Source organism: Lutjanus erythropterus, chromosome 21 (genome assembly GCF_056507025.1).
Source record: "Lutjanus erythropterus isolate fLutEry1 chromosome 21, fLutEry1.hap2, whole genome shotgun sequence".
NCBI classification, from domain to species: domain Eukaryota; kingdom Metazoa; phylum Chordata; class Actinopteri; order Lutjaniformes; family Lutjanidae; genus Lutjanus; species Lutjanus erythropterus.
The window spans coordinates 12195306-12219377 of NC_139337.1; the positions used below are offsets into that span (position 1 = coordinate 12195306).

General features: G+C 39.8%; 2 protein-coding genes across 7 annotated transcripts; one reads left to right on the forward strand and one right to left on the reverse strand.

Moving 5' to 3' along the window:
• Window positions 1-155: 155 nt before the first annotated feature.
• zfhx2 (zinc finger homeobox 2) lies at window positions 156-23413 on the reverse strand. 2 transcript variants are annotated; one of them, XM_084746760.1, is made up of 7 exons: window positions 23037-23413; window positions 21398-21557; window positions 21179-21306; window positions 12681-12839; window positions 9546-9603; window positions 4966-9182; window positions 156-3248 (listed from the first exon to the last, which is right to left on the reverse strand). In XM_084746760.1, the coding sequence occupies exons 1-7, from the start codon at window positions 23316-23318 to the stop codon at window positions 2811-2813; spliced, it is 5442 nt and encodes a 1813-aa protein (XP_084602886.1). In that variant the 5' UTR covers window positions 23319-23413; the 3' UTR covers window positions 156-2810. The 2 variants fall into 2 exon arrangements, with proteins under 2 accessions (XP_084602886.1, XP_084602887.1); XM_084746761.1 differs by lacking the exons at window positions 21179-21306; window positions 21398-21557; window positions 23037-23413 and adding an exon at window positions 15708-15847.
• thtpa (thiamine triphosphatase) lies at window positions 16424-19846 on the forward strand. Of its 5 annotated transcripts, none has more exons than XM_084746763.1 (4): window positions 16424-16546; window positions 18115-18184; window positions 18473-18964; window positions 19546-19846. In XM_084746763.1, the coding sequence occupies exons 2-4, from the start codon at window positions 18115-18117 to the stop codon at window positions 19644-19646; spliced, it is 663 nt and encodes a 220-aa protein (XP_084602889.1). In that variant the 5' UTR covers window positions 16424-16546; the 3' UTR covers window positions 19647-19846. The 5 variants fall into 5 exon arrangements, with proteins under 5 accessions (XP_084602889.1, XP_084602891.1, XP_084602892.1 ...); XM_084746765.1 differs by having other exon boundaries at window positions 18476-18964; XM_084746766.1 differs by having other exon boundaries at window positions 16447-16496; window positions 18476-18964.
• Window positions 23414-24072: the final 659 nt, after the last annotated feature.

A 24072-nucleotide genomic window follows, 5' to 3' on the forward strand; every position in this document is an offset into this window, starting at 1 on the left:
GTCTCCGCCACTATGACCTTAGTGACCTTTGTTTAAATATGCCACTCGGATAAAAGCCCAGATTAAATGATATTTATAATAACAATAACTTAAACATTATCACACACAAAAAAGAAAGCAAAAATGCCCCCAACAATACCACAATCAGACAGATGTGCTTTGTTGCTGAACTGATTTTATTTCTTTTTCTGTATATCAAAGAAAGCATAATGGAGACCAAACACAAAAAGGCAGGTACAAGTGAGGAGGAAAAGAAATAAGCTTAATCAAAATCTAACAATTCATAACAACACTGCCACTATTATTGTTCAATATTCATAGGAATACCATACTGTTTTTGAGCAGAGAGGTGGCATTTAAAACCATTATGGATCAATAATAATCAAAAACAGTGATGAGTAGTAATGATAAATTGTATAAGTAGTAGTACAGTTATAACAATAGTGATAATCAAAGTGACAATGAAACATAAGGGAATAAAAAGCAGATCTCCATAAAAACCTATCTAGTTTGGACAGTGCAACACCGTGTCTGTGTGTGTGCGTGTGTGTAATCCCAGTCTTGAAGTTAAAGCACTCCAGTCCTTGCTTTACACACAAGATACAGTTTCCAACAGGAGTAGAAATTATTACTCATGAAAAGGACATTGTAACCCTCCTTGTTTGAAAAACCACCACACCAAGTGACTCTTAATGTTGTGTTAATGGCTGTGTTCATTTGAAATGTCTGTAGCTTGTGCAAAAATTGTGGACTAGTGCAAGTGTCAAGCCGTGGGATGTCCTTTACAGTTTGCATTTACGAACACCTCTCCTGCTCTCTGTCGACCTCAAGATTGCTTTTTGGTTTTTGAATGACAGAAAGCAAAGGGAGGATTACTTTGGAATATCAGTTATTTTTTTTAATATATTTCTTTACAAAAAGTTCATGTTTTAGTTTTGCATTTTGTTAAAACTATCACTAGTAACATTAATATACAACTTAAATTGAAGGAAAACATCTTTAGTATGTTATGTGTCCTTCAACACAGCACCATCTTATTAGCTCTCAGTCAACACATTTAATGTTTCCCAATTTGCTTTCAAGATTTGAGTATCCGTTAGTCCCTTAAGGATACTGGTAATACCCGACTTTCTCCCTTGTCATGGTTTCCAGATATTAGATCTCATTTCACAGCACATACATTATCAGAATTAGTAACTCTGTATCAAAACGGAACAAAACAAGGGGGGAAAAGTACGGAAAACAGCCCATTTCAAGCCCTGTTCTCTTAATATCTCTAGAGGCTTGGCTTTTGACCTAAATAAAAATCTGTTACACCAGTTTTTAATTGCTTCTATTGTCATTTGTATAAATATTGAAGTAAATAAAATGAGTACTTAACTTTCTTGTCTTATGCACAGTATTCATGGAAAAGAAAACCGTAAATTTACAAAATCGTTTTGACCCTCCCTGCCAGGAGAATAACAAGAGGATCACCTGGGCTTGAATTTATATACCTGGCGGTGTTTCTTCTTAAGGCTGTCATATTTCTAACACACCTGCAGTAGGTGAAAACATTTATTTTCCCTCAACAGGTTTGAAGAGCAACATTTCAAAATGACATATACACCATTTGGAGGGAAAGCAGAATCCACAGGATCAAGAGAAATGTTGTAAAAACAAGATAGTTGGTAATTATAGTCCTTGGCCAAGAGAATGCTGACAACTTTACAGGCAGGATTTGCTATGTTCTAGATACAGAATCACATTCAGATATTTTCCCCAAATGATGGATATAAAAGCATTTTGAAATGCAGCCCTTCTTCATTTATATAACCAGGTCTGCTTCTTGCACAATATTATGCTCACACCTAAAGCATGTTTCCTTAGACTAGCAAAAAAATCAATTTATTTCACGTGATTTATATTAAGGCATCCAACATGCATCAATGTATCTTTCCATAAAAAGACACTTGCATTAGAATGCTTAAAAACATTTCAAACTATGTAAAATGTGTCAAAGTGCGGTATGCCAAGATTCTACTTTCCTCAGCCTCTTTTTGCCCTGTCTATTTGGATTGTCATGAAAACTATGAACATGTAGATGGGGACAATTCATCAGCCCTATTCTCTCTAAAGTACCTCTTTTTATATCCCAAAAATGAGTGGACACAACACTCTTCAGATCACACTCCTGTAGCAAATAAAAAGGTGACAGTCCTCTCCCAATGTTTCAGTCCAGTTGTATAATATCCAAGCAATCCTTGCCCTAAAAGTGAAAGTAGGCATGAGAAAAAACAATTCCACAGGAGCAAACTGGGAGTTACTAATGTGAGTATTTCGTGTTATTATCCCAAAAAGTGTTTCCGGGCCTATCATCAAATGGCCACTTCTAAAGAGGAAACACTTTTGCATCAGTCTTTAGGGTAGGATAGTTCAAGCATGGCAAGTTGAGTGCCTTTACAAATTATAGGAAGGTCACTGAAGTAAGGTAATATAGAACCACAGGCTTAGGACCAAAATGTTTGGATAGAGTGTGTGAGGATTGAGGGAGACTTGAGATGTGTTCATCACTTAACGAGCAACTGATTAATTGTGAAGCAGCATGGAAATAGTCTGCTGTTGTACTGGAATCCAGGTGAACTCTATAGTTTAACGGATTTTGAGTCAGTGAAGGTTGAGCGAGGGGTAGCAGGTGCAGAGGGAGCCAACATCAAAAACTAAAGAGTATTAGCTTTTGAGGATTAGTGCTCAAATTTGTTTATTAAAATCTGAGGAGCCCAAATGGGTCCAAGAATAGTCAGTGTGCAGACCAATCCTGATCTGAGTCTTTAACTGTTGCTGGTGGCTGTTGGTGGAGGCAACTCGATTACCATCTCCGCTCCAGAACCAGCACCAGAACCGGTTACCGGAGCGGAATGAGGGACCTGCGAGCCCGGCGCGACACTGCCAGGTCCACCGTTACCGGTTCCGTTCTTGTTGACAAGCGTTGTTGGCTGGCCAAAGTTAGTGGTTCTCAGGGTTGCCAGGTGACGTGGCGAGAAGACATGGGCTCTCGCTGCAGCCCGGGATTCAAAGGAGACATTGCAGGCATCGCAGCGACCCGTCAGGGTCTCCTTTGGAACTGGCTGGCCCGCCACTGGGGAAGCTGGAGGTTCAGTAACTGTCAGCTGAACAGGTTTGGGCAGGATGGGACGATTGGCCTTGAGAGCGTTGTACTGCAGGTAGCTTCCTGAGCTCATGTCCACCTTCCCACCTGACAGAGGAGACTGGGGGTGGGAGGGTGTGTGGATAAACAGGGTCAGAGAGGAAGAGAAAGAATATGTTTAATGTCAAGTTATTTCAGGTAAATATTATTGGAGGTATGAGTGAACCATCAAACTAATATTCAAGTCCTCTACACACATTCAACAAAAATATACACTAGACATTTGATTTTACTCCCATTTTTCATGAGTTTAAGAAAAGAAAGGATTTTGTGGATCCAAAAGGTTTACTTCTCTCAAATTTTGTTCACAAATTTGTTAAAATCTGTGTAAGTGAGCTCTTCTCCTTTGACAAGATAATCCATCCACCTGACAGGTGTAGCATACAGAGATGCTGATTAAACAGCATGACTATTGAACAGATGTGGCTTGGACTGCTGACCATCAAAAGCCTGGGGAAAAACATTATCCATAACCCTACATGAAATCGTGTAGTGCAAAAAATAAATGCTTTCTCTTAAAACAAAACTGCACATTTTAGGGTGGTCTTTTATTGTGACCAGTATGTACAATAATTGTGCGGTTTAATCAGCATCCCTATATGCTTCGCCTGTCAGGTGGCTCGATTATCTTAGCAAAGAAATGCTCACCGACACAGATTTCAACAAATCTGAGAAATGAACCCTTCTGTGTGACCAGAAAATCTTTTTTTTTTTTTTTTTTTACTTCAACTCACAATAATGGGAGCAAAACCAAAAGCTTTATAATTTCATTAAGTGTAATTGCTACATACACTTTTTTAAGTAATAGTTTGTTTTGATTATATTTGTTTTTATATACAGTAAAATCTGTCCTTGAGAAACAGCTTGAATACTCAAAAATACAATACTAATGCCAAATAATTGATATATACAATTTTTACATTAATTCCACAAAACTAAAGTGAATGTCAACTGCAGTGTATTCTGTGATCACACATTTTGCTTCCAGAGGAAAGCCTTTAATACAATAGTGCTGAGCGCCAGAGTCAAAATCAAATTCACAACATTAATAAGAATATTTATCTGACAGATTTTTATCACAATACTAGACAGAGGCAAAATAATCTCAAAAGTATGGAAGTATCATTGCCTTTTCAATACCACACATTTAAAACAATACAATGTTCTTTAATTAGAGTATCTTAAGTACCAAAGTCATTTTAAAAAGGATCAAAGGGCTCATTCAAGACCACAGTTCAGTCTTTACTGTCCTAACTGAAAGCTGGCTTGCAGCAAAACCAGACAGTGTTCAATGACTTTTTCTGTAACAGCACTGTGTGCAGGATAATTAAAAAACAAAAAAAACAAAAAGAACTGAGTTTGTTTGTTTTTTTCTTTTTGTCTTGGTATCAAAAGAGGTATTGAGCATATTTTTTTAACACTAGTGTTGTACTTTAAATTTCTGGTATCATGTGTTAAAATGTGTTAAAAAAACAGAACAAAACAATGATTTCTAAATACAACCTCCTTGAAATCACTAGTTTAATTTCATTAAATTTGTAAAACAGTAAGTCCACTGAAAAATGTATAATCTTCAAACCTAAAAATACTTAAAATTACTTAGAGGGGATTCCTAGACTAAATCCTCTAAAACTGGGGGTCCATGGTGAAATATGCATCTATTGTAGAGGTATTTGACATGAAAAAGTTTGGGATATGCAATATATATATACAATAATGTGATGGTGTACCAGACTCTACCAGAAAATACTGTAGAGTACGTCTGATTGCCAGCTCACCATTTTCTCTTGCTGCAGCCTCCAGCGCTTCTCCTTGGCTCTGGTGTTTTGGAACCAGATCTGCACCACCTTAAGTGGCAGGTTGAGCTCGGTGCCGATTGCCTCACACTCCAGGGCATTAGGGTGGGCACAGGTCTCATAACAGGACTGCAGAATGGACAGCTGTAAGCAGGACAAGTGTGTACGTGGCCTACGACTGGATGAGTGGGGCAGAAAGCTGCTTTCCGTTGGGCTTGATTTAGCTACGACAGGGGTGGAGGGGCTTGCCACTTTGACAGAGCTGGGGGTATTTGGACTGACTGGCGCAATGCTGGGGGTGGGAGGAGGAGGGATGGTACGAGGAGGCGTGTGTGTGGGAAGAGCCAGTTGTTCTCTTGATAGAGTGTTGATCTTAATGGGGACTTTAGGGGTCCAGTAGTTGAGTCCGTTCTGTTTTTGTGGCACTACTGTTGTTGCAGGAGGCCTGTTGTTGATGGGAGTTGTGGGCAGCTTGGGCACCATGCGGTTAGTAGTCCCTGGTCCAGGTCCCATCTCATGTTCGTTGTCTTTCTCCTCATCAGTCTTTTCTTCCTCGCTCTCATCATCTAGTTTTCGTTTCTGAGCTGGCCGTGGGGCAATGGGTATTGGATCCTTAGGTGGTGCTAAAAGGACAGGGGTGCTGACTTTGGGTGCAACTTTGACCATAGTGACATTGCTGGTGGTTTCGAGCTTGGTCTTTGGCACTGCAGAAGCACTGCTCACAGTAGAGACTGTGGTAGAGGAAACAACCTCCTTGGGCTTGATAGGAACTGGAGTTATTTTTTTCACCACAGCAGGTTTGCCCAGCTCCTTCACCGGCTCTCTGTCTGTCTTAATGAGGGTGCGCACAATTGGAGTTGTCGTGATGCACCCAGTATTATTTGGAGAAGGAGGAGGCTTGTTGGAGAATATAGGCTTGGAAAGAGGCCAGGTAAATTTGATGAGAGGTTTGCCAACCGCTGCCAAGGTCCCATCACTGATGAAACGGACTTCACCTTTCCGTTCCCTCGCCCTCATGTTCTGGAACCAAATCTGAACAACCTTCTTTGGAAGGTGGACCCACTCTGAAATCTGTTCAAATTCATGTTTCCCAGGATTTGGGTCTTTGAAATAGCAGCCATACAGAATGTCAAGTTGTTCAGCTTGAATGATGGTCCGTGAGCGCCGCATATCCCGATATCTTTTTCCTTTGGCCTTCCTCTGCTGCTGCTGCTCCTGCTCCTTTTCCTTCTCTCTTTCCTTTTCTCGCTCCAATAGTGTGACATTCATTTTCTCTGCTGCCCTCATGTAAATACTAGACTTCATCATGTTACTGCAGTTGACCAGATTCATACTGCTGTTGGAAGAAGGCATGGTGGTAACAGATTCAGGCTTTACCTGGACGACTACCAGACCTTTGGATGTGGGCCTCAAGCCAAGCCCATCCAGCAACTGTCCTTTCTGTGCTGCAATTTTATCAGCCAGAGACGATGAGGAAGAAGCAGATTTGGAGCTGTTTTTCCCCATACTGAGATCTAGGGCAGACTCACAGTCATCACCGTTGGACAGGTAGTGAGAAGTTTGGTTGTGGGAGGAGAGAGACTGTGAGAGAAGAGAGCTGGAGAAGCGTGTGATAGTTGGTGGGTTAGGAAAGACAGGTACCTTGCTGCCATCTCCAACCACTGAAGGCGTAAGAGAGAGGACATAGGGGCTGAGGAACTGAGTAGAAAAGGGAGCAAGGGACAGAGGAAGTGAGTGTAGGGCACTGGTTGGAATCTCAGGGTGATCCAAAACATGGGACAATGAACTTGGAGGATCCCCTTGGGCCTCCAACTCTAGATCCACATCTGGGTCCTGCCTCTCCTTCTTCACCTCCACCTCATCACGCTCAAACTCTCCTTTTCGCTTTTTCCTCTTGGCCCTCTGACCCCCTCCACCATCCTCATCTTCATACTCCTCCTCTGCATCAGAGAGAAACACAGTTGTGGAGCGTAAGACTTTTCCTCCGATTGGCCCCTTATCACCATGAGCCTCTGACTGTGCTTCATCTTTAGCAGGGCTCTCAGGACCCTCTTTCAATGACCCATTCTGACTTTCCTCATCAGACACAATAATAGAGGTGTATACCTCATTTTCTGAGTCAGATGTGAGACAGGAATCTCCCTGACCCTCCCTTCCCAAATCTCTCTGCCTTCGTTTTCCTCTTGTACTAGACAAGTCTATTGCCTGACTACCTGATGCTTCAGCATCATCCTCACCCTCTGCTATAACCAGTGAGCTTTCCTCGTCGTCATAATCATTGTCAGAACTTTGGGCATGCCTAGTAAATCCTACCAAGCCTTGCAGGTGTTCTGTCGCCCTCTGCCTCTGTTTTGCATGCCGGGCCTGGCTCAACCACCTTCGTACCTCTTCCTCAGAGAGCCCCACCTCTCTGCCCAGTGCCTCACAGTCCTCGTGGGGAGGACTCGCAGCATCAGCCTCAGTACGTGACTCAAAGAATGCCCAGAGAACCTCCGACTGAAACTCTGACAGAACTGGAAGGTCTGGGTACATGGATCCCATCGTCGCACAATGGGGTCTAGTTTGGTTGTTAGTTAAGGCATTTGTACTCGGGCTGGATTTTGGGGTGCCAAGAGAGCCACAAGGACTAGCGCCTGATTGCGATTTCTGAGGAGTAGAATCAGGGCTAAGTGTAAGGTTTAAATTTACAGGGCTGAGACTCGAGTTGCTGGGAACAGATGCAGCAGGCGAGAGGTTCTTATTGCGGGGGCTCTTCTCTGTGGCCGCCGGAGAGAGATTGAGGCTAGCTGCTTTATCACCTTCCAGGTCCAACTGATTACTCGAGCTGTCTCCATCTGTTGTGCTATCTCTATCTGCCTTCCCATTGTCTTCATTATTCTCAACCTTCACTTTGCTTTCTATATTAGGACACTGTGCAAATTCTTTACCATCCTCTTCCTGAAGTTTCTCTGTTTTAATGTTCTCTGTAGTCCTGTTATTCCTGTCCTTGATCTGATCTGAGACCTTCTCTTTAACTGTCTCATCATTGTCCTGCTTTTCTTGTTCTTTCTCACCCTTTATAGTCTGTTTTTGCTCTTCCGGGCAGGGCTGTGCACTTGTTTGGACTCCTGCAGAGGGCCACTGGTTCTGTAAGCTGTTTAGTCTTTGGGTTAGGAGGGCTTGCTGGGCTGTGCTGAGACCTACGAATGGCACACACTGTGTAAGGAGCTGGCCTTGCTGGTTCTCTTGGTGCTGCTGGGTTTGGGCTTGGAGCCCATTCAAGATCAAGGGCATGACCATTTGAGGCTGAGGCACGAGCTGAGGCACGGCGGCACCAGGAGCAGCACCAGCCGTGAATAGTGAGGGGAGGAGAGAGTGCGGGAGGGTGCTGGGACTAGATGTGAGGAGGGTGAGAAAGGCCGAGACCGCCTGAGCTGAGGCCACAGGGGAGGTGAGGAGGGAGGGAGCCACTTGTGAAGTTTGTATCTGCTCTCCGTCTTTTGTAGTAGTCACCATCAATGTCCCAGGGGCAGCACAGTTGGTGGTGGTAACTAACTGACTGTTCCCACTTCCAGATGTGGTCACTACAGTGTTTGGAGGAGTGGTGGTGCTACCTCCAACACTAGCAGTGGCCACTGCGTTGTTTGCAGCATTTGCAACAATTCCAGCATTTCTGCTGCGGGACTGGTGCAAGACAGATTTCATATGGCTCTCAAGGGTGATGGCATGATTGTAAGAGACTCGACATATAGCACACTGGTAGGGTTTGTTTGATATATATGGCCGAGACAGGACAGGAACTGAGGGATTCTGGGGGTCATTTTCCCCACTTTGCTTTGCAGAGCCTGTTGTCATCCTCTGAATGTGGGATGCAGAGTTGTAATGAACGCTCAAAGCAGTTCTGCTGGGAAAAGTTTCCAGGCAGGCATTGCATTTGAACGAACGGGTGTTATTTTCAGCTGGTACACCATTTTTACCAACTGACTTTTCACTGGCGTCTGGGATTTCTGTGTTTTCAGTTGCATTTTGCTGTTTGGCTCCTGCGAGTTGATTTCCCTCCTCTTCTGGCTCTGGCTCAGCTTCACCTCCCTCCTGTTTCATTATTCTCTCTTCCTCCATTTCTTTGTCTCCAAGCGTCTGGGTAGCGTCTGAGCTCTCACTAGATTGGCAGGGGTCTGAACTGACGTCTTCAGCGTTCTTCAGTTGTGAAGACTCAGCATCTGATAAAACAAATACACATGTTTAACTTTAATGTTCTAATAAATGGAATACTAAATGATAACAGAAGTACATATTTGCATGCAGATTTATTAATTTATTGGCCCATATCAACCTTCTTACCCATCTGCACCAACCCAACAACATTAGGGGCAATTTTTCCCATTTTAAACATCTGCAACACCACTTCAGTGCATAAAATATCCACTTTATTATAATCCAAATTAAGTTTGGCAGGCATCAAAATCAGTAATTATACACTCAAGCAGTGTCATTATATGTACAAAGAAAAGCATGCATGTGTTTTATTAGTGTTCAATTTTCTGGTCATGATTTAAAAAATTCAAAGTATTTTTCACACTCACCTGCAGACTTTTGAGCACCTTTGTCCTCTCCTCCACTGGCAGCCAGTTTTAGAACAGCCTGTTAAAAGAAAATGAAAGAAGAGATTCAGCCAAAGTCCCACAGCAAACTTAACTCTGCAAAAGCTCCTTTCAGATGAGCTGAATGCTCTGTCGCCTCTGAGCAGCACAACATTTGGGCGTGACACATAGATGTGTGGTTATATTACCAACCCTGTCTAGTCTTTAATTTGCAAATTACCCTGAAGGCATACATTAAGCTGTCTTTGATCAATTCATCCACCAATAAAGTTCCCTCTTTCATACTAAATTGTCATGAATCCATAATAAAAAGTATGTTCACTTAAGTGCTGACTTTTTCATAGTTGATCCCTACTGAGCACATACTTTAAAATTTACAAATTTGGTAACTGCTTAATACAAACAATGAAATACTCAAACTATCAAAATACTTAACATTGAAACTATAGTGCTGACTGTCAAAAGTGAAGAGTCAACTGACAACTCAAACTACTAATTAACAGTGTGTTAACAGATTGTGCAGAATATGCACAGAATACCTTTATATTGTACCTGATTGTATGTTTAAAAAAACCCCCAAAACCTTGTGGTTCTTTTAACAACAAGACATGTATTGGACCATTTATGTTTAGCTAGAAATCATTGTATTTTATTAAAATAACAGCTGAATAAAACATTAAGATATGAATTTCAGTGAGCATTGCCTATGTTATTACCTAGTAATAACAGTATTCACTTACAGTATATGTAATGTGTAATTGTCAGGGGACGGTTACAAAAAAATTCCAAATCACAGAACATCCTCTGGAGTTCATTAAGAAATGTAAGGAACATGGCACTTGTAAATCTGCCTAGAGCAGGCCGTCCTCACAAACTGAGTGACCACACAAGACGGAGACTAGTGAGGGAGCCTTCCAACTCTGAAGGAGTTAAAATCTTCAGCAGCTGAGATTGGAGAGACTCTGCATACATCAATTGTTGCCCGGTTCTTCTCCAGTCAAAGCTTTATAGGAGAATGGCAAAGAGAAAGCCACTGTTGAAGAAGGCTCATATTAAATCTCGACTTGAGTTCATCCAAAGGCATGTGGGTGACTCCAAGGTCAAGTGGAAGACGGGTCTTTGGTCTGATGAGACCGAAACGGAGCTTTGTGGCCATCAGACTGGATGCCATGTTTGGCGGACACCAAACACTGCACACATCACCACAAACACACCATCCCCACTGTGAAGCCTAGTGGTGGCAGCAGCATGTTGTGGGGATGCTACTTATCAGCAGGCCCTGGAAGGCTTGTAAAGGTAGAGGGTAAAATGAATTCAGCAAAATATAGGGAAATCCTGGAGGGCAATCTGATTCAGTCTGCAAGAGAACTACGACTTGGGAGAAGATTTATTTACAGTGAAAGCTACACAGAAATGGTTTAAAGACAACAAGGTGAATGTTCTGGAGTCTCCAAGTCAAAGCCCAGATCTCAATCCAATAGAGAATTTGTGGTAACCCAACAGAGCTTGAGCAGTTTTGCAAAGAAGAATGGAGTAAAATTGCAGTGTCCTGATGTGCAAGCCTGATTGAGACCTATCCACACAGACTAGGTGTTGTGATTGTGGCCAAAGGTGCATCTACTAAATACTGAATTGGAGGGGGTGAATATTTATGCAAACACTTATTTTACATTACATATTTTTTATTTAATTGACACTACTTTTTAGAAATCTGTTTTCACTTTGACAAGTGTTTTTTTTTTACTTTTCTTTTTGTCAAAAAGACAAATTATATTGACCATGATTCCATTTACAAAAGCAATAAATGGGGTGAATACTTTTTATAGGCACTGTATAGTTTTCAATAGCCTTTTCTCTGAGTTGTTTGGAGTGTTCTTTTGTCTTCATGGTGTAATTTCAGCCAGGAATACTAATGAACCAGTGAGTGGACCTTAAAGAAACAGGTGTCTTTAATACAATCACTTGAGACACATTCACTGCAGTCAGGTGATCTCCATTTCACTATTTGTGAGACTACAAGCATCAATTGGCTGGACCCTTGTTAAATTAGGTCAGTCACTTTAAAGGGGGTTGATATTTATAAAATCATGTATTTTACATATTTTACATTATATATTTTTATTTAACTGACATTACTTTGTAGATTTTTTGGGTTGGGGTGGGGCAGGGTGGGAGGGGTGGTAAAAAAAAACAAATTATATTAATCATGATTCCATTTATAAAAGCAATAAAAGGGGAAAACATCCAAAGGGGTGAATACTTTTTATAGACACTGTAAGTTATTCCCTTGTAATTACAAATGGGAACATCAAAGGATTAACATTTTCTGTTTAATAAAACATTCCAATGCATATATTTATGATTACGTTTATTATTTGCCAAAGCCACAACAATTACAATGAAGCAGTTGTTGGCAATAAAATTCTTGTTCTCAGGCTTTCGTTGCCAACAACTTCACTATAATTTCAGTTCATAGGACAAATAATGAACTTAATCCTTAGTATATGGATTGGGAAGAATTAAACAAAAATGTTTTAATCCTTCATATACCCTGTCTTAGTCATTGTGCATGGGTGACCAAACCAGGGGATTAATAAAGTTATCTATCAAAGGGATCCTTCTCTCATATACCATAATATTTAAGACAGAGGAAGGTCAAAGCAACAGAAACAAATTATAATACAGTAACCCAGCAGTGAATACTGATTAAGCAATGCTCAGATACTGTATGTTTAAAGAGTTATTAAAATGTTGGTGACAGTCTATTTGTAATCATTGTTCCTCTTTGCTCGTGTAGTTGTTAACTTGTCACAATGCATCAACAACTCTTAGGAGCTTGTTCACTCTGACTGCCTCAAAAACAACAAAGTTGAACAAACATCTTAGAGAGTCACAGAAAAAACCCTTAACATTCATCAAAATTTTATTTACTGCAGAGCTACAGCACTGCAAGGCCTTTGATATGTAGTCTGTTTATCAGCCTGCAACAAGTGGGCACATTAAATATTATGCACATAATTGATATACTACCCAAAGTAATCAGGTTCTACCCTTCAGGGAGCGTGTGAAGTCAGACACAGATTATAACAATCTTTCATTTATTTTGTCAATACTTACAATGTCCAGCAGTTTGTCGACACAAGATGGAAGTACGCTGTGTTGCTCAGTGAGATGTAGAGACAGGGAGGATCTGTCTGTCTGTCCTTTTTGGCACAGGGGGCACAGCCACTCTGCCACCCCATTGCTTTCACTGCTCACCGGCTCTCCAGACTCCTCCTAACAAAAAACTGGATGTTAGAGAATCCAAAAATTTGTGCAGCAGTTATTATTTATCACAAATGCCATATGAAGTATTTCACAGAAAACAGATAAAGAGGGAAATGTAATGTAAGGAAGTATGTTCATGTGAACAGTTGCACCAATATTAAGTGTTGCTATTTGGTGACCACCATTTATAATGAATTGCCATGTTTAACAATTTGGGCCCACAATCAGATGCCAGTTACAATAACTTTCAAAAGGCACATTGTGTCCTTTTGTCCTAGATCAGTATCTCATTCTTACAGGTCTTTGAAGTTTAATTCCTGACTTCTTTCAACATTAACCATGTTTTGTAGGGATGTTCCCAATATTTTGTCCTCAAGGGTCATATTGAATTACACAATAATGCAATTGTGTAATTAACACTTTTATAATGCAAAGGAGATCTCATCTACTGCTTTCATTAGATTTTACATCTAGATAAAGGATCTGTTGTGTCATACCAGTTAGCATTCAATTACTTTAACCACAGCTATATAAGGCAATTTATTAATATCATAAGGTGTCATGATATGGGTCTGGATACTGTCTTCAATTTTGGATATCATTATATGACTTTTCCTGGTTTTGAAAGCAGTAAAGTGATGTAATTTTCTGCACTCACCAAACTGTTGCAGCCATTCTATTATTTGCTATTACCCACTTAAACATTATGTCCACATTATGGATGATAATTGATCTTGTTCATGTTGCCGAGGCCTACTTTATACACAAGGTTCCTATACCTTTCCCAAAGTCAAAGCACTTTGCAAACATTTTTAAGCTTCCAGCACCTTACAGCTGTTGATAATTCCATATTTATATACCAAATTATTATTATTTCTCTTATCACTTTAAATTGGATGTTACTCTGCTATAAACAATGAATATTATGTTTTGAGATATCATTCTGCAGAGGACTGGTAAATCAGAGGAAAACATCAAAAAGTTTCATGTTTTAAAACTTGTCTTGGCATGCTGTATAAGTTGGCTGAAGTAACATAAAACAATCACTTAATCACAAACAAAAGCAATTTAGAAAGCTTACTATTCGGTCAGATAGCATTTTGTTATGAAAGCAAGGATATTGCAATTTCAAGCACTTTAACCAAAATCCAAGCACTTTTCAAACCTTAGAAACACTAGACCAAAATCCATCGATATTCTTTAAGATCATCACATTTCTATAATGTATGGTATGTTAATTTAGATTAAATGTGAATATACATGTATATATGCCTGAAAAAGAGAGGTATTATTTAAAAGCCATGTCACCCAGCCCTAACTTTTAACAAACTGATGATGTAACATGTGTCCATGAAATGTATCAAAAACTAAACATACTGGAGTAACACTGCACAAATTATAGCACACTCTGCTTGACAATTAACAATGAGTATATTGTCCCTGTAAGCACTAATTTTCCCCCAGCCTGGACCAATAGAAGGAACATGTGGCCACTATATTAAATATGAGTTCAAACTGCATTTGCTAGACACGCATGATCAAATATCTCTTACGCTCATGTTTAAAGGACTAGTCTGGATTACATTTACCAAACAGCAGAAAGTATTCATAAACCAAGATGCGACTAAGACAGCAGTTCGTGCCCATGAGGAAAAATACCAACACAGCTACAATCCTCACTTCCTCGCCATGCCAATTAGCAAGCTAGCAGGGTTATATGGCCAGATAATATTTCGACAAGTCTATATCTGCAGAGTGTATCACGTTTAAAAGCCCCTCATCACGAGTTTCATAATTACAAGCCAAGATATAAACTAGACTGACGTCTCTCTACTCATAGTTGGCTAATTAATGAGCAGTCTAATTAGCTATGCCGACCAGAGATGAATCAATTAGCTAGCAGGCTAGGTTGAGAAGCCCCCCTGTAACGTCGCATTACAGTCGTGTTAGCTATTAGTTTACTGAAAATAATCCCGCAGTGATGTAGCTACTCACTTCAGTCAAACTGCAAAAGACGGGGCAGGCGTCAGCATGATCTCTCTGCTGGCTCTCGGTCGCGGCTGGACGGTCATTAAATTAATAAACAAGAAGGGCTGGAGCTAATAACAGTCGTGTCACTTCGCTAGCTAGCCTGTTAGCAGGCAGAGATAATTAACCGCTCCTCAAACTGTCTCCGCTCCCCACAAACTCTGCCTGCTCCAGGTGGGGAAGTGCAGCTTCAATTCACCGCTTGAGTTCAGCCAGGATAGAAAACACACTCACTAGGCTTCACATCAAAAAACCTCGGCCTCGAGTTATTTCCTCACCCCTCTGATTGTGGGCTGCCAATCGGGCATGTAGTGTTGCACCGCCCGCCGCCTGCTGCTCAACAGCGCAAATTGAGGCCTAGCCGGACTAAAGCCATTTAATTAATGAACGTGGGCTCCGTTTACAGATGTGTTAGAAAACACTCGCACCCCCTCCTCCCTCGCCGCCCAGCAGACCCCCTTTTGACGCGTCCTAGCGCTCAAATCCATACCTTAAACACTCACGGTGCAACACATGGCCATTTAAACTATCATTTTAACAGCTTCGAGCCGTAATTGGCGCAAGAATTAAACGCTAAAAAGCTACTTGGAGCGGAGTACGTGCGCCGCGGTCGCCTCGACGATGGGGGTGGTGTAGGGGAGAGAGCAGGCAGAAAGAGACGAAGAGGCAGAAAAAGTTTGGGATTTAATGTTGGATTTCTATAAAGGATCGGATTAGTATGTGGCACAATCCGTCGTTTGCTCGATCACCTATCAGTCGCAGGCCACTCTCCGCGCTCAAATCAGCACAATTAACCGATCGCGAATGACGTTTAATTAAGTTGGGAGCAATTAGCTAATGCGTTTTTACCTGCATGGTCGCCGCTCCAGCACGCACACACACACACGCTTCCTCCGTGGCTCCTCAGAAGTGAAAAGTTTTCTTGCCTGCCCTCCCTCTCCCTCTCCCTCTCTCTGTCTCTCCCCTCTCTCCTGTTCTCCCCCTCCCTTCATTCGCCCTATCCCTCTCTCCTTCCCCTCTTCCCTCTAGTAAACAGACCACAGCTCCCCCCAAGGCTGATTGCTGACATTCAGAAGGGACAGACACGGCTATCAAATCCCTTATGTAACCCCGCAGATATTAGAGATTATTAATGCATGTTGAAACACCCATTACTTATTGAGCAATTTAGATGTGAGGAGAAAAAAATCGTGATGTATCAATTTCTATTAATAAAAAAAGTATGCCGATGCCTAGATTACACAGAATTCCCTTTAAATATAAAGCCCTTCCTCGTTTTCACATTAAAGGTGAATAAAAAATGAGTCCCCATTCTGCCAGCCTGGCTTGTAACAAAGAGTGTGACGAGTTAATTAAGGCTGAATAATAGAGATATGACCGTGAAGGCTGTACTCAGCACCATCCAGCACGAATTATGACATGTTTTCAATCAAACGGATAGGTGTGGCGCATATCAACAGTCGAGTATGTGGAATAAATATTTATGAGGCAGAGGGGATTAAAACTGCACCATCTGTATGCCCCTGCGTTACTGGGACAGGAAGTGATGTCCCTGAATACACTGATAGGTGTCTCTAATTGCGCCTGTGCAAAATAAACTTCGCTGACGTGTAGGGGGCTCCTCGGATTGATCTGTCGGTCAGTTTCTGATGCCGAATTATTTGGATTGAAGGACTTGACTTGTCAAGGTGTGTGACAGTGCAGTTCAATACGTAGATAGGGATTTTTTCAACTCTGCGGTTCAGTTGGGTGATTTTTTACTTGGAGTTCATGTATCACTGCAGCAGCAGCTTAGGCTGAATGACTCGAGCCTGATTTTATGACACAGGTGCGGCTACAGAAGCGGTGTTATTTTATAGTAATATCATTGGTGCAACAATAACAGTTCCGTTTTGAGCATTTCTAGACGGTGTGCATGATAATAGTAATACCAAACAATTTAACGCCGAAATTTACGACCAAGGACCCTGCGAAAGCAGAGGTTATATTCAGTGGTGAGAGAGGCAGGCAGATATTTTAAGTTAAGTAATAGACTTTATTTTATTCATTGTAGCCTTATGAAATAGTTGGGTAAACACAGGTGTCATCAATGATACTAATTAAGGTCACAGGTAACACCTGTGTTTACAGTTTCTGGTCTGGTCATTTTACTACAGAAGTACATTGTTATTATTATTATTGTTATTGTTGTTGTTGTTGTTGTTGTCATTGTTGTTGTTGTTGCTGCTGCTGCTGCTGCTGCTGTAGTAAACAAGATGATTATTACTAGTGCATTACTGTGTAAAATGGATTTTACTGCAGCATTTTAAAGTGAACATAGTTTTTAAATACTGTATATGCCGTTTAGTAGTTTTATCTGTAGTAAGGCATTATATTTTAGATCTTTTCATTTTGTCTGTTATATAATAATCTGCAGAGTAACTAGTAACTAAAACTGTTAAATACAACCCTGATCTCAAAAAAGTTGTGATGCTGTCTAAACGTAAATAAAAAAAACAGAATGTAGTAATTTCCAAATTCTTTTCAACCTGTTGAAAAGAACTGAATATAGTACAAAGATGATATTTAATGTTCAAACTGATAAACTTCATTGTTTTTTTTTTTTGTTTTTTTTATACTGACTCTGATACCTGCATCACATTCCAGAGAAATTGGACAGGGCCAACAAAAGACTGGTAAAGTTGTGGAAAGCTCAAAAAACACCTGTTTGCAATATTCAACAGTTAAAGAGGTTAACTAATAACAGGTGATAGTATCATGATTTGGTAAGAAAGTGGCATCCTTAACTCAGTCGTTCACAAGCATGGATGGGGTAAGGTTCACCACTTTGTGAAAACTGCATGAACAAGTAGTCCAACATCTATATTTATATATTTTGTATTGTTAAAACAAAAAGAGATATAACCAAGTAAACATGGCTCTGTCCCAACCTTTCTGAAACATGTTGCAGGCATCAAAGTCAAAATTAGTGTATATTTACAAAAAAACAGTAAAGCTTTTCATTTGGAACATTGAATATATTGTCTTTGTACTGTATTCAATTAAATATCAATCGAAAACTTTTTGCAAATCATTGCATCAATGATTTTATTTACGTTGAGTCCCAGCTTTTTTTAGAATAAGGGCGGTAAGTCGAGTGGCCAATGGCTTTTTACCCAATTAAATGATTTCAATATGGCTGCCATGAAAAAGGTTTATTTAGTTGGATTTGTAAACATACAATGTTGTTGGTGTTGATCTTAATATGTCATTTCAGATGAGTTTGGAAGTGGAAAGAAAGTTTTTATGCAGTGCTGACACCCTAAAAACACTGGAGGAGATTGGGGGTATGTGTTGAATCTGTCTGCCACACACTCACGCATGAGTAAATTTAGAATTGCAACATTTAACTGGTGCTGTGATCCACATCAACTTACAAATGGTCACCGAAGGACGTTTACAACATTTAATGACACTAATTGCTGTGGTTTGTACTGTAACTGTAGTGACACTGGCCATCTGTCTCCTGTTAATAATGAAGTTTAATTATCTGTATCAGCCTCGTTAGTATTTTTATATTTATTTACCCATTTGTTAAATCATCTGTCTCTCTTCCTCCCACTTCTTTTACTCAGCAGTTTGTGTTGGCCAGCGCCAGTTTCATGACCAGTACTTTGACACCCCAAAGTTTGACCTGACTTTAAGAGATATTTGGCTGCGTAGACGTAAAGGATGCTGGGAGCTGAAGTGTCCAACAACAGATGACTGGACAGAAAAGACAAGCGGAGAGCAATCTAAAGCAGCAGCACTGTGTACTCGCTACAAGGAGATCACCAATCTGCCTGAAATTCAGCTGAGAGTAAAAGAGGTCATAACAGACATTTGTGAGGACAGAGAGACAAACTGCTCACAGGATGATGGCGAGTCTTGGCTGAGCAAAATGAATCTGGTATGCTTTGCAGAGTTTACAACAGTGCGGCGGTCATTCACTTTACAGGAAGGGGGGGTACAGATAGATCTCGACCAAGCTGACTTTGGCTACCATGTGGGAGAGATAGAGGTCCTCGTTCCAGAGGGAGATGTGCAGTCTGCCCTGGACAAGATTGAAAGAACAGCTCGTAAGCTTGGTGAGTCCAAGGCTGTCCAACCCTTTATATACGCTTTTAAAAATAAAGGTTCTAACTAGAACTAGAAGGGTTGTTCAGCTTGCCTCCATAGGAGAATCCTTTTTTGATTTCAGATAGAACCAAATTAGCTCTGGTTCTTGATCTGGGTCCATTCAAGATTCTTGAAACTTTGGCACTATCTAACAAACCAGCCCACGTTTCTGCCAGGTTTGAGCAGACTCATTGCAATCGAGGATGTACAATGCACAGGAACCTGTAGAATACAACACCCTTATTTTGGTTCCTTAAAAGTTGGTTTTTAGCTGGGAACCAACTTCTAAGGTTCCAAACCAATTCATTTTGGTCGAAATGCTCTGAACGGTTCAAAATTTGGTGTGTGAACCAGACCAGAGCCACCCTTTCTTCAAGTAAGAGTTCTCCAGAAGTAAAAAGTTGTGGGTAGAACCTCCACCTCTCAGGAAGAACCCCCTTATTTCTATTCACCATCATGTATACTATTCATAAAACTGAGTGTCAGTTTGCCATATTGTGACCTGCTTTGCTTGGAAGTCATAAACATTTGTTCTTCTTGTTCTTCACAGGTCTGTCTGGAGATCAGCGAGTTGAAGGAAAAATGAATGTTTACCTTAAAAGAAATCACCCAGAGCACTATGCAAAACTACTGAGCGAACATGTTTTGTAACACATTTCATAAATGATCTGTAAGACATGCAGCTAAATAGTTTTAAAGATGTACATTTGATATATGTAAAACAGGTACTATTTATTCAAAAATCTGTGTCTGATGCACCTCATGAAACAGTTATGTCTTTGTCGGTCTGTAATATGTAAAGTGTGAGAGGAAGTGTGAATACTGGAAATACAAAGAGTGCTATACATACATACGAACATATTTGACTCTCTGTTTAACTCTGTGTTTTATGAAGGTCTATGAGTTTTATTTGTATTCCTGTCAGAAACTACTTGTGGCTTCTTATGGCTGCCCCCATTACATTATCTAGCATCCTGCATGATCCATTTTTTTGCAGTTCCTACTTAGTGCTAGTTTTGAAACATAAAAATCATCACATTCATGTTAATGTGTAAATAATTTACACAATAAAATAGGTTTATATTGGTATAACATGCCAGTTTTACGTTTTACTGTTAAAAATATAAACAACTTCTCAATCGAACTGTATCTTATGTTAGGTTTGAAATCCAATAAGGGTCAGCAAAAAGGTCAAAGTACAAGTGTATGAAGGATAGAATAATGTATTTTAAACATGTCTTTTGTGGTACAAAACAAATTTGCCATCCACTTAACAAAAGTGTTACCTTATTTTGATAACACCATAATAACTCAAGCTTTTTGGCTAATCATTATTCTATAAAAGTAAAATGATTAAACCATTCAGTCACCATTATTTTCTACATTATGTCTAAATCTGACTAACATAATTCTCGTTACTCATTAGTAACTAATTTCCCATGCCTTGTGCCTGCTATGTGTTTACACTGAGCAGCCTTCTGTTAACCTTATGTTACTTCATCTGTTACCAGTGGGTTACTTATTGAAGGTGCAACTATTAAATTAATGTGTTTGCTATCTTTTGTTAAAACCTAAGCTCAAAATGCTGTTTGGTACCTCGTCCCTGCATGTAACTGAAGCAGAAGAAAAAATATGACAGAACGAGCTATCCCATAAGAAATGATGCAACATCGTGTGTTATTAAAGGTAACCAAAGTGGCTCTATTGCAGTGTTCTCTCTCCTATGGTGGCATTAATTTGACTCCAGCAGAGGCAATATGATTATTGCAGTCTCATGCATATTACTTAACAAGAGCAAAATTTCACTAAAAAAAATGTTCTAAAACAAAGGATGTATGCGACACACGACAAAGCATGGAGCTGACATGAGAAAATAATCTTGTTAAACTGACAAAACCATTTTTTACAATACCAACAGATGTTTTCTCATTATAATCAGATCAATTAAAAGCAGTATTTTTACTGGTGTACTGCAGAAAGAGATGAACACAAGCATTAAATGAACTGATCAAGTCCTTTGTTTTGCATTATGCTCATATTAAGCGAGATACATTAAATTGTAATCAGTATGCATACACTTAGTCCACTCTGCAAGTTCTCTGTCCAACATTCCTGCAGTACTGCGGAGACAACAATACTTGATTCCTCTATGAGAGAAAGACATGTAACAAAAGATGAGTTACCACAGTCACGCATCGGTCATCATCTTCAATTACAGGCTCTGACCAATCAGGTGGAGGTGATGAAGGGGGTTTCTCAGAGGTGGATTGCTCTGCCTCAGCACCTGTTGTGGGCAGCCTTGTTTGGACACCTGTGATCCACACACACAATAACAGATTGTATACAATGTAGAAGAATGTGATACATGGATAAACACTTTCAGTTATTTGAGAGACACACACCCACGCTTCTCCTGTATATCAGTGTTCGTTGTGACAACTGGGTTCCCACAGTCCTGGTCCTGGTCTTAGGAAGACTACACTTGACACCAATTTCATGTACGACCGTCGGGTTACACTGACAGGCCACATCTGCTCTTTTTAAACACGATGCACCTGCCTCCTTCATAAAAGATAAAAACAAAACAATATCCTTTAGTTGGTTTGTTCAATTTTGCATGAACTTTACAAGGCAAGGACAGTAATTACGAGTAATCACCATGAAGTATGAATGAATATAGATGTTATCAAGAAAATATTTTATGAATATTTCACATTTTGAGACCAACTGACATTAACCGTTTAAACCAAGCCTGTTTACCAATGTAACCCACCTTTCCTTCAGCTTTGTTTAAAATATAATAGACACAGCATGTTTGAGTTTGATACAAATACAGTGCAGCCTTCATATACAGCTCTTACTGGATAAATTATACAGAAATAGTTAACAAAGAAGTTGCATGGCATTGTAAAAAGTAAGTGGTGTTTATTCTAAATATGTGTATTGACACACATATCTTAATTAGTAGACTGACAAGATTAACTGACACTAATTTTATCTAAGGGTTCAGGTAAAGAAAGGCACAGGGAAACTAAAGAACATGCAAGCATTACTTACATTCAATAAACATGATATGATAAATGATAAACATATTTTATATATTATTTTACTTCTAAGAATGGATTACTGTTACTTATTAATTCATTAAAGTGGCCTTTTTAGCCCCTTTTTTATATTACATATCAGATAAAAAAAAAGACTGAATTTAAGAAAGAAAGGCAAGAAAAGTATGGTCATTTTATGTTTTCAAAATCAGAAACTGTTTTATTGACAAGTACATTTTCACTTCCAAGGAAGTTGCTGTGGCATACTGGTACAAAAAAACAGTACTAAAAATATAAATGAAGATTAAGGCAAATACTGCTGGTTAAAACAGAGAACAGACAACAAATACGAAAAAACAAAAATGAGAAAACAGTAGAAACAATATTTACATGTGTGACTTGAAATAGATGAAGAGGCTGTGCAGTTTCATGTAGGAGTGTAAAAGGTTTGATGGGTACTGTAGTGTGACGTACATTTCCTGTAAAATTGTCGCTTGCGCCCATCTGGTTCTCACCTCTCGCAATAAAAAAGATAATTAGCAGATAAAAAGTTCAGGAATATTCAAGAGTAAAGCAATTAAAATGTGCCTTTATGCAGGAGCGTCTTAATCAATACGTATCACGTCACAACCAACGGGCTTGCGTCAGAGCGACGTCTTACGCTCGTGATAAGTCATATATCCACAGTTCACTTCAGAAAAATAACTTAATAACAAGATATACAACATTTGTGAGTAAATTATTGTAACAAAGGCATTGGCATAAGTATCAAACGTGTCATGTAATCATAAGAGACGAACGTTATGATGCGTTATGTCGCTGTGCTGTGTGAGTGTGTGTCCGAGAGTTAAACACATAGTTGTGTTCAGCAGACCGCTAACTGCTCGTGTTGTTAGCTAACGTTACAGAGAAAAGCCCGCCCACCTTCAGCTAGTGGGTAAGCTGCATGGAGAAAGGCGTTTCTTCCAAAACTTCGGCCAGTAAAATAAATACTTACGTGCTCTACCCCCGTTGGGTTTCCTGGATAAATACATGGCACTGCATCAGGTTTCAGCTTCAACTTTTTGGCATATCCCATGGACCTTTGAAAGAAATTGGTGAAACTGTCGCTACTAAAATGTGCGCCGCAGACGTGGATTCCCATTGTATTTGAAGGTCTGCTTAATCGATATCTGTAAATAAAGTCCATCCATTTCTGTTTCAGCACAGGATTCCTTGGCAAATTGTGGATGGAAGCTCCAGGCTCTGGTTTGCATCCAAGGACAGCACAGTCTGACATATTTACTGCAGTTTCTTAAGTGTCTCCACCAGAACTCCACTGAGACTGCTTTCATTCAGAGGAGGCTACCTTTTGTGCTGCAAGTCCACTTGTGCATGCACAGTGTTTGCATATTGAAGCATGATTGGCTTCACGTTTTGTGATGTCACAAATGGCTGCATGCAGACAACCCAGCTTATTTCTATAAATAGAAAAGCTCCTCCCCTCATTAGTGATGATGATCTTATCAATCCTAATACATCCATGTGACACTTAACAGTCAAGTGAAGTAAAGGTAAGGAAATCATTTTAGTTTGACAGGGTATTAAAAGATGTGGTGAGCTATGTTGATTGTTCCATCAACATCATTCAACAAACAGAACGGAAGTAAATATGTAATGTAGGAGGACAGTGAAATAGAGTAAGAGTAAAATATTGACTATATACCTCAAAAATGACTATATTGGCTATGTATCTAAAAAAAAACTGAAATGATCTCAAAATGACTTACATACTAAGTCATTATTTTGAGATAGGGGAGACCTGAGGCATTGTCACATTTTCATAACTCATACTACTTGAAATAGAGTAGTCATCTTTTGATGTGAGAAGGATGGATATGTGCAATAATTAATAATACAGTTAATATATTTTCACCTATGAGAACAGGACTAATATCAAATTTCATGCAAGAAATCAGGTAGAGTGTAACAGTGGCCCCCTTGGCAGGGGCCATTGAGACTGCAGGCAATTGTAAAATTTTTCTTTACATTTT

What these genes read in the sequence shown, in the direction of transcription:
- thtpa (XM_084746762.1), top strand. Translation starts at nt 18,103, where the DNA reads ATGTCATTTCAGATGAGTTTGGAAGTGGAAAGAAAGTTTTTATGCAGT. An exon ending in AACACTGGAGGAGATTGGGG is followed by an intron (nt 18,185 to 18,472) that starts GTATGTGTTGAA and finishes TCTTTTACTCAG; the next exon opens with CAGTTTGTGTTGGCCAGCGC. An exon ending in AAGAACAGCTCGTAAGCTTG is followed by an intron (nt 18,965 to 19,545) that starts GTGAGTCCAAGG and finishes TGTTCTTCACAG; the next exon opens with GTCTGTCTGGAGATCAGCGA.
- zfhx2 (XM_084746760.1), bottom strand. Translation starts at nt 23,318, where the DNA reads ATGTCAGACTGTGCTGTCCTTGGATGCAAACCAGAGCCTGGAGCTTCC. An exon ending in ATGACCGATGCGTGACTGTG is followed by an intron (nt 12,840 to 21,178) that starts GTAACTCATCTT and finishes GTTTTTTGTTAG; the next exon opens with GAGGAGTCTGGAGAGCCGGT. An exon ending in TCGACAAACTGCTGGACATT is followed by an intron (nt 9,604 to 12,680) that starts GTAAGTATTGAC and finishes TTCTTTTAACAG; the next exon opens with GCTGTTCTAAAACTGGCTGC.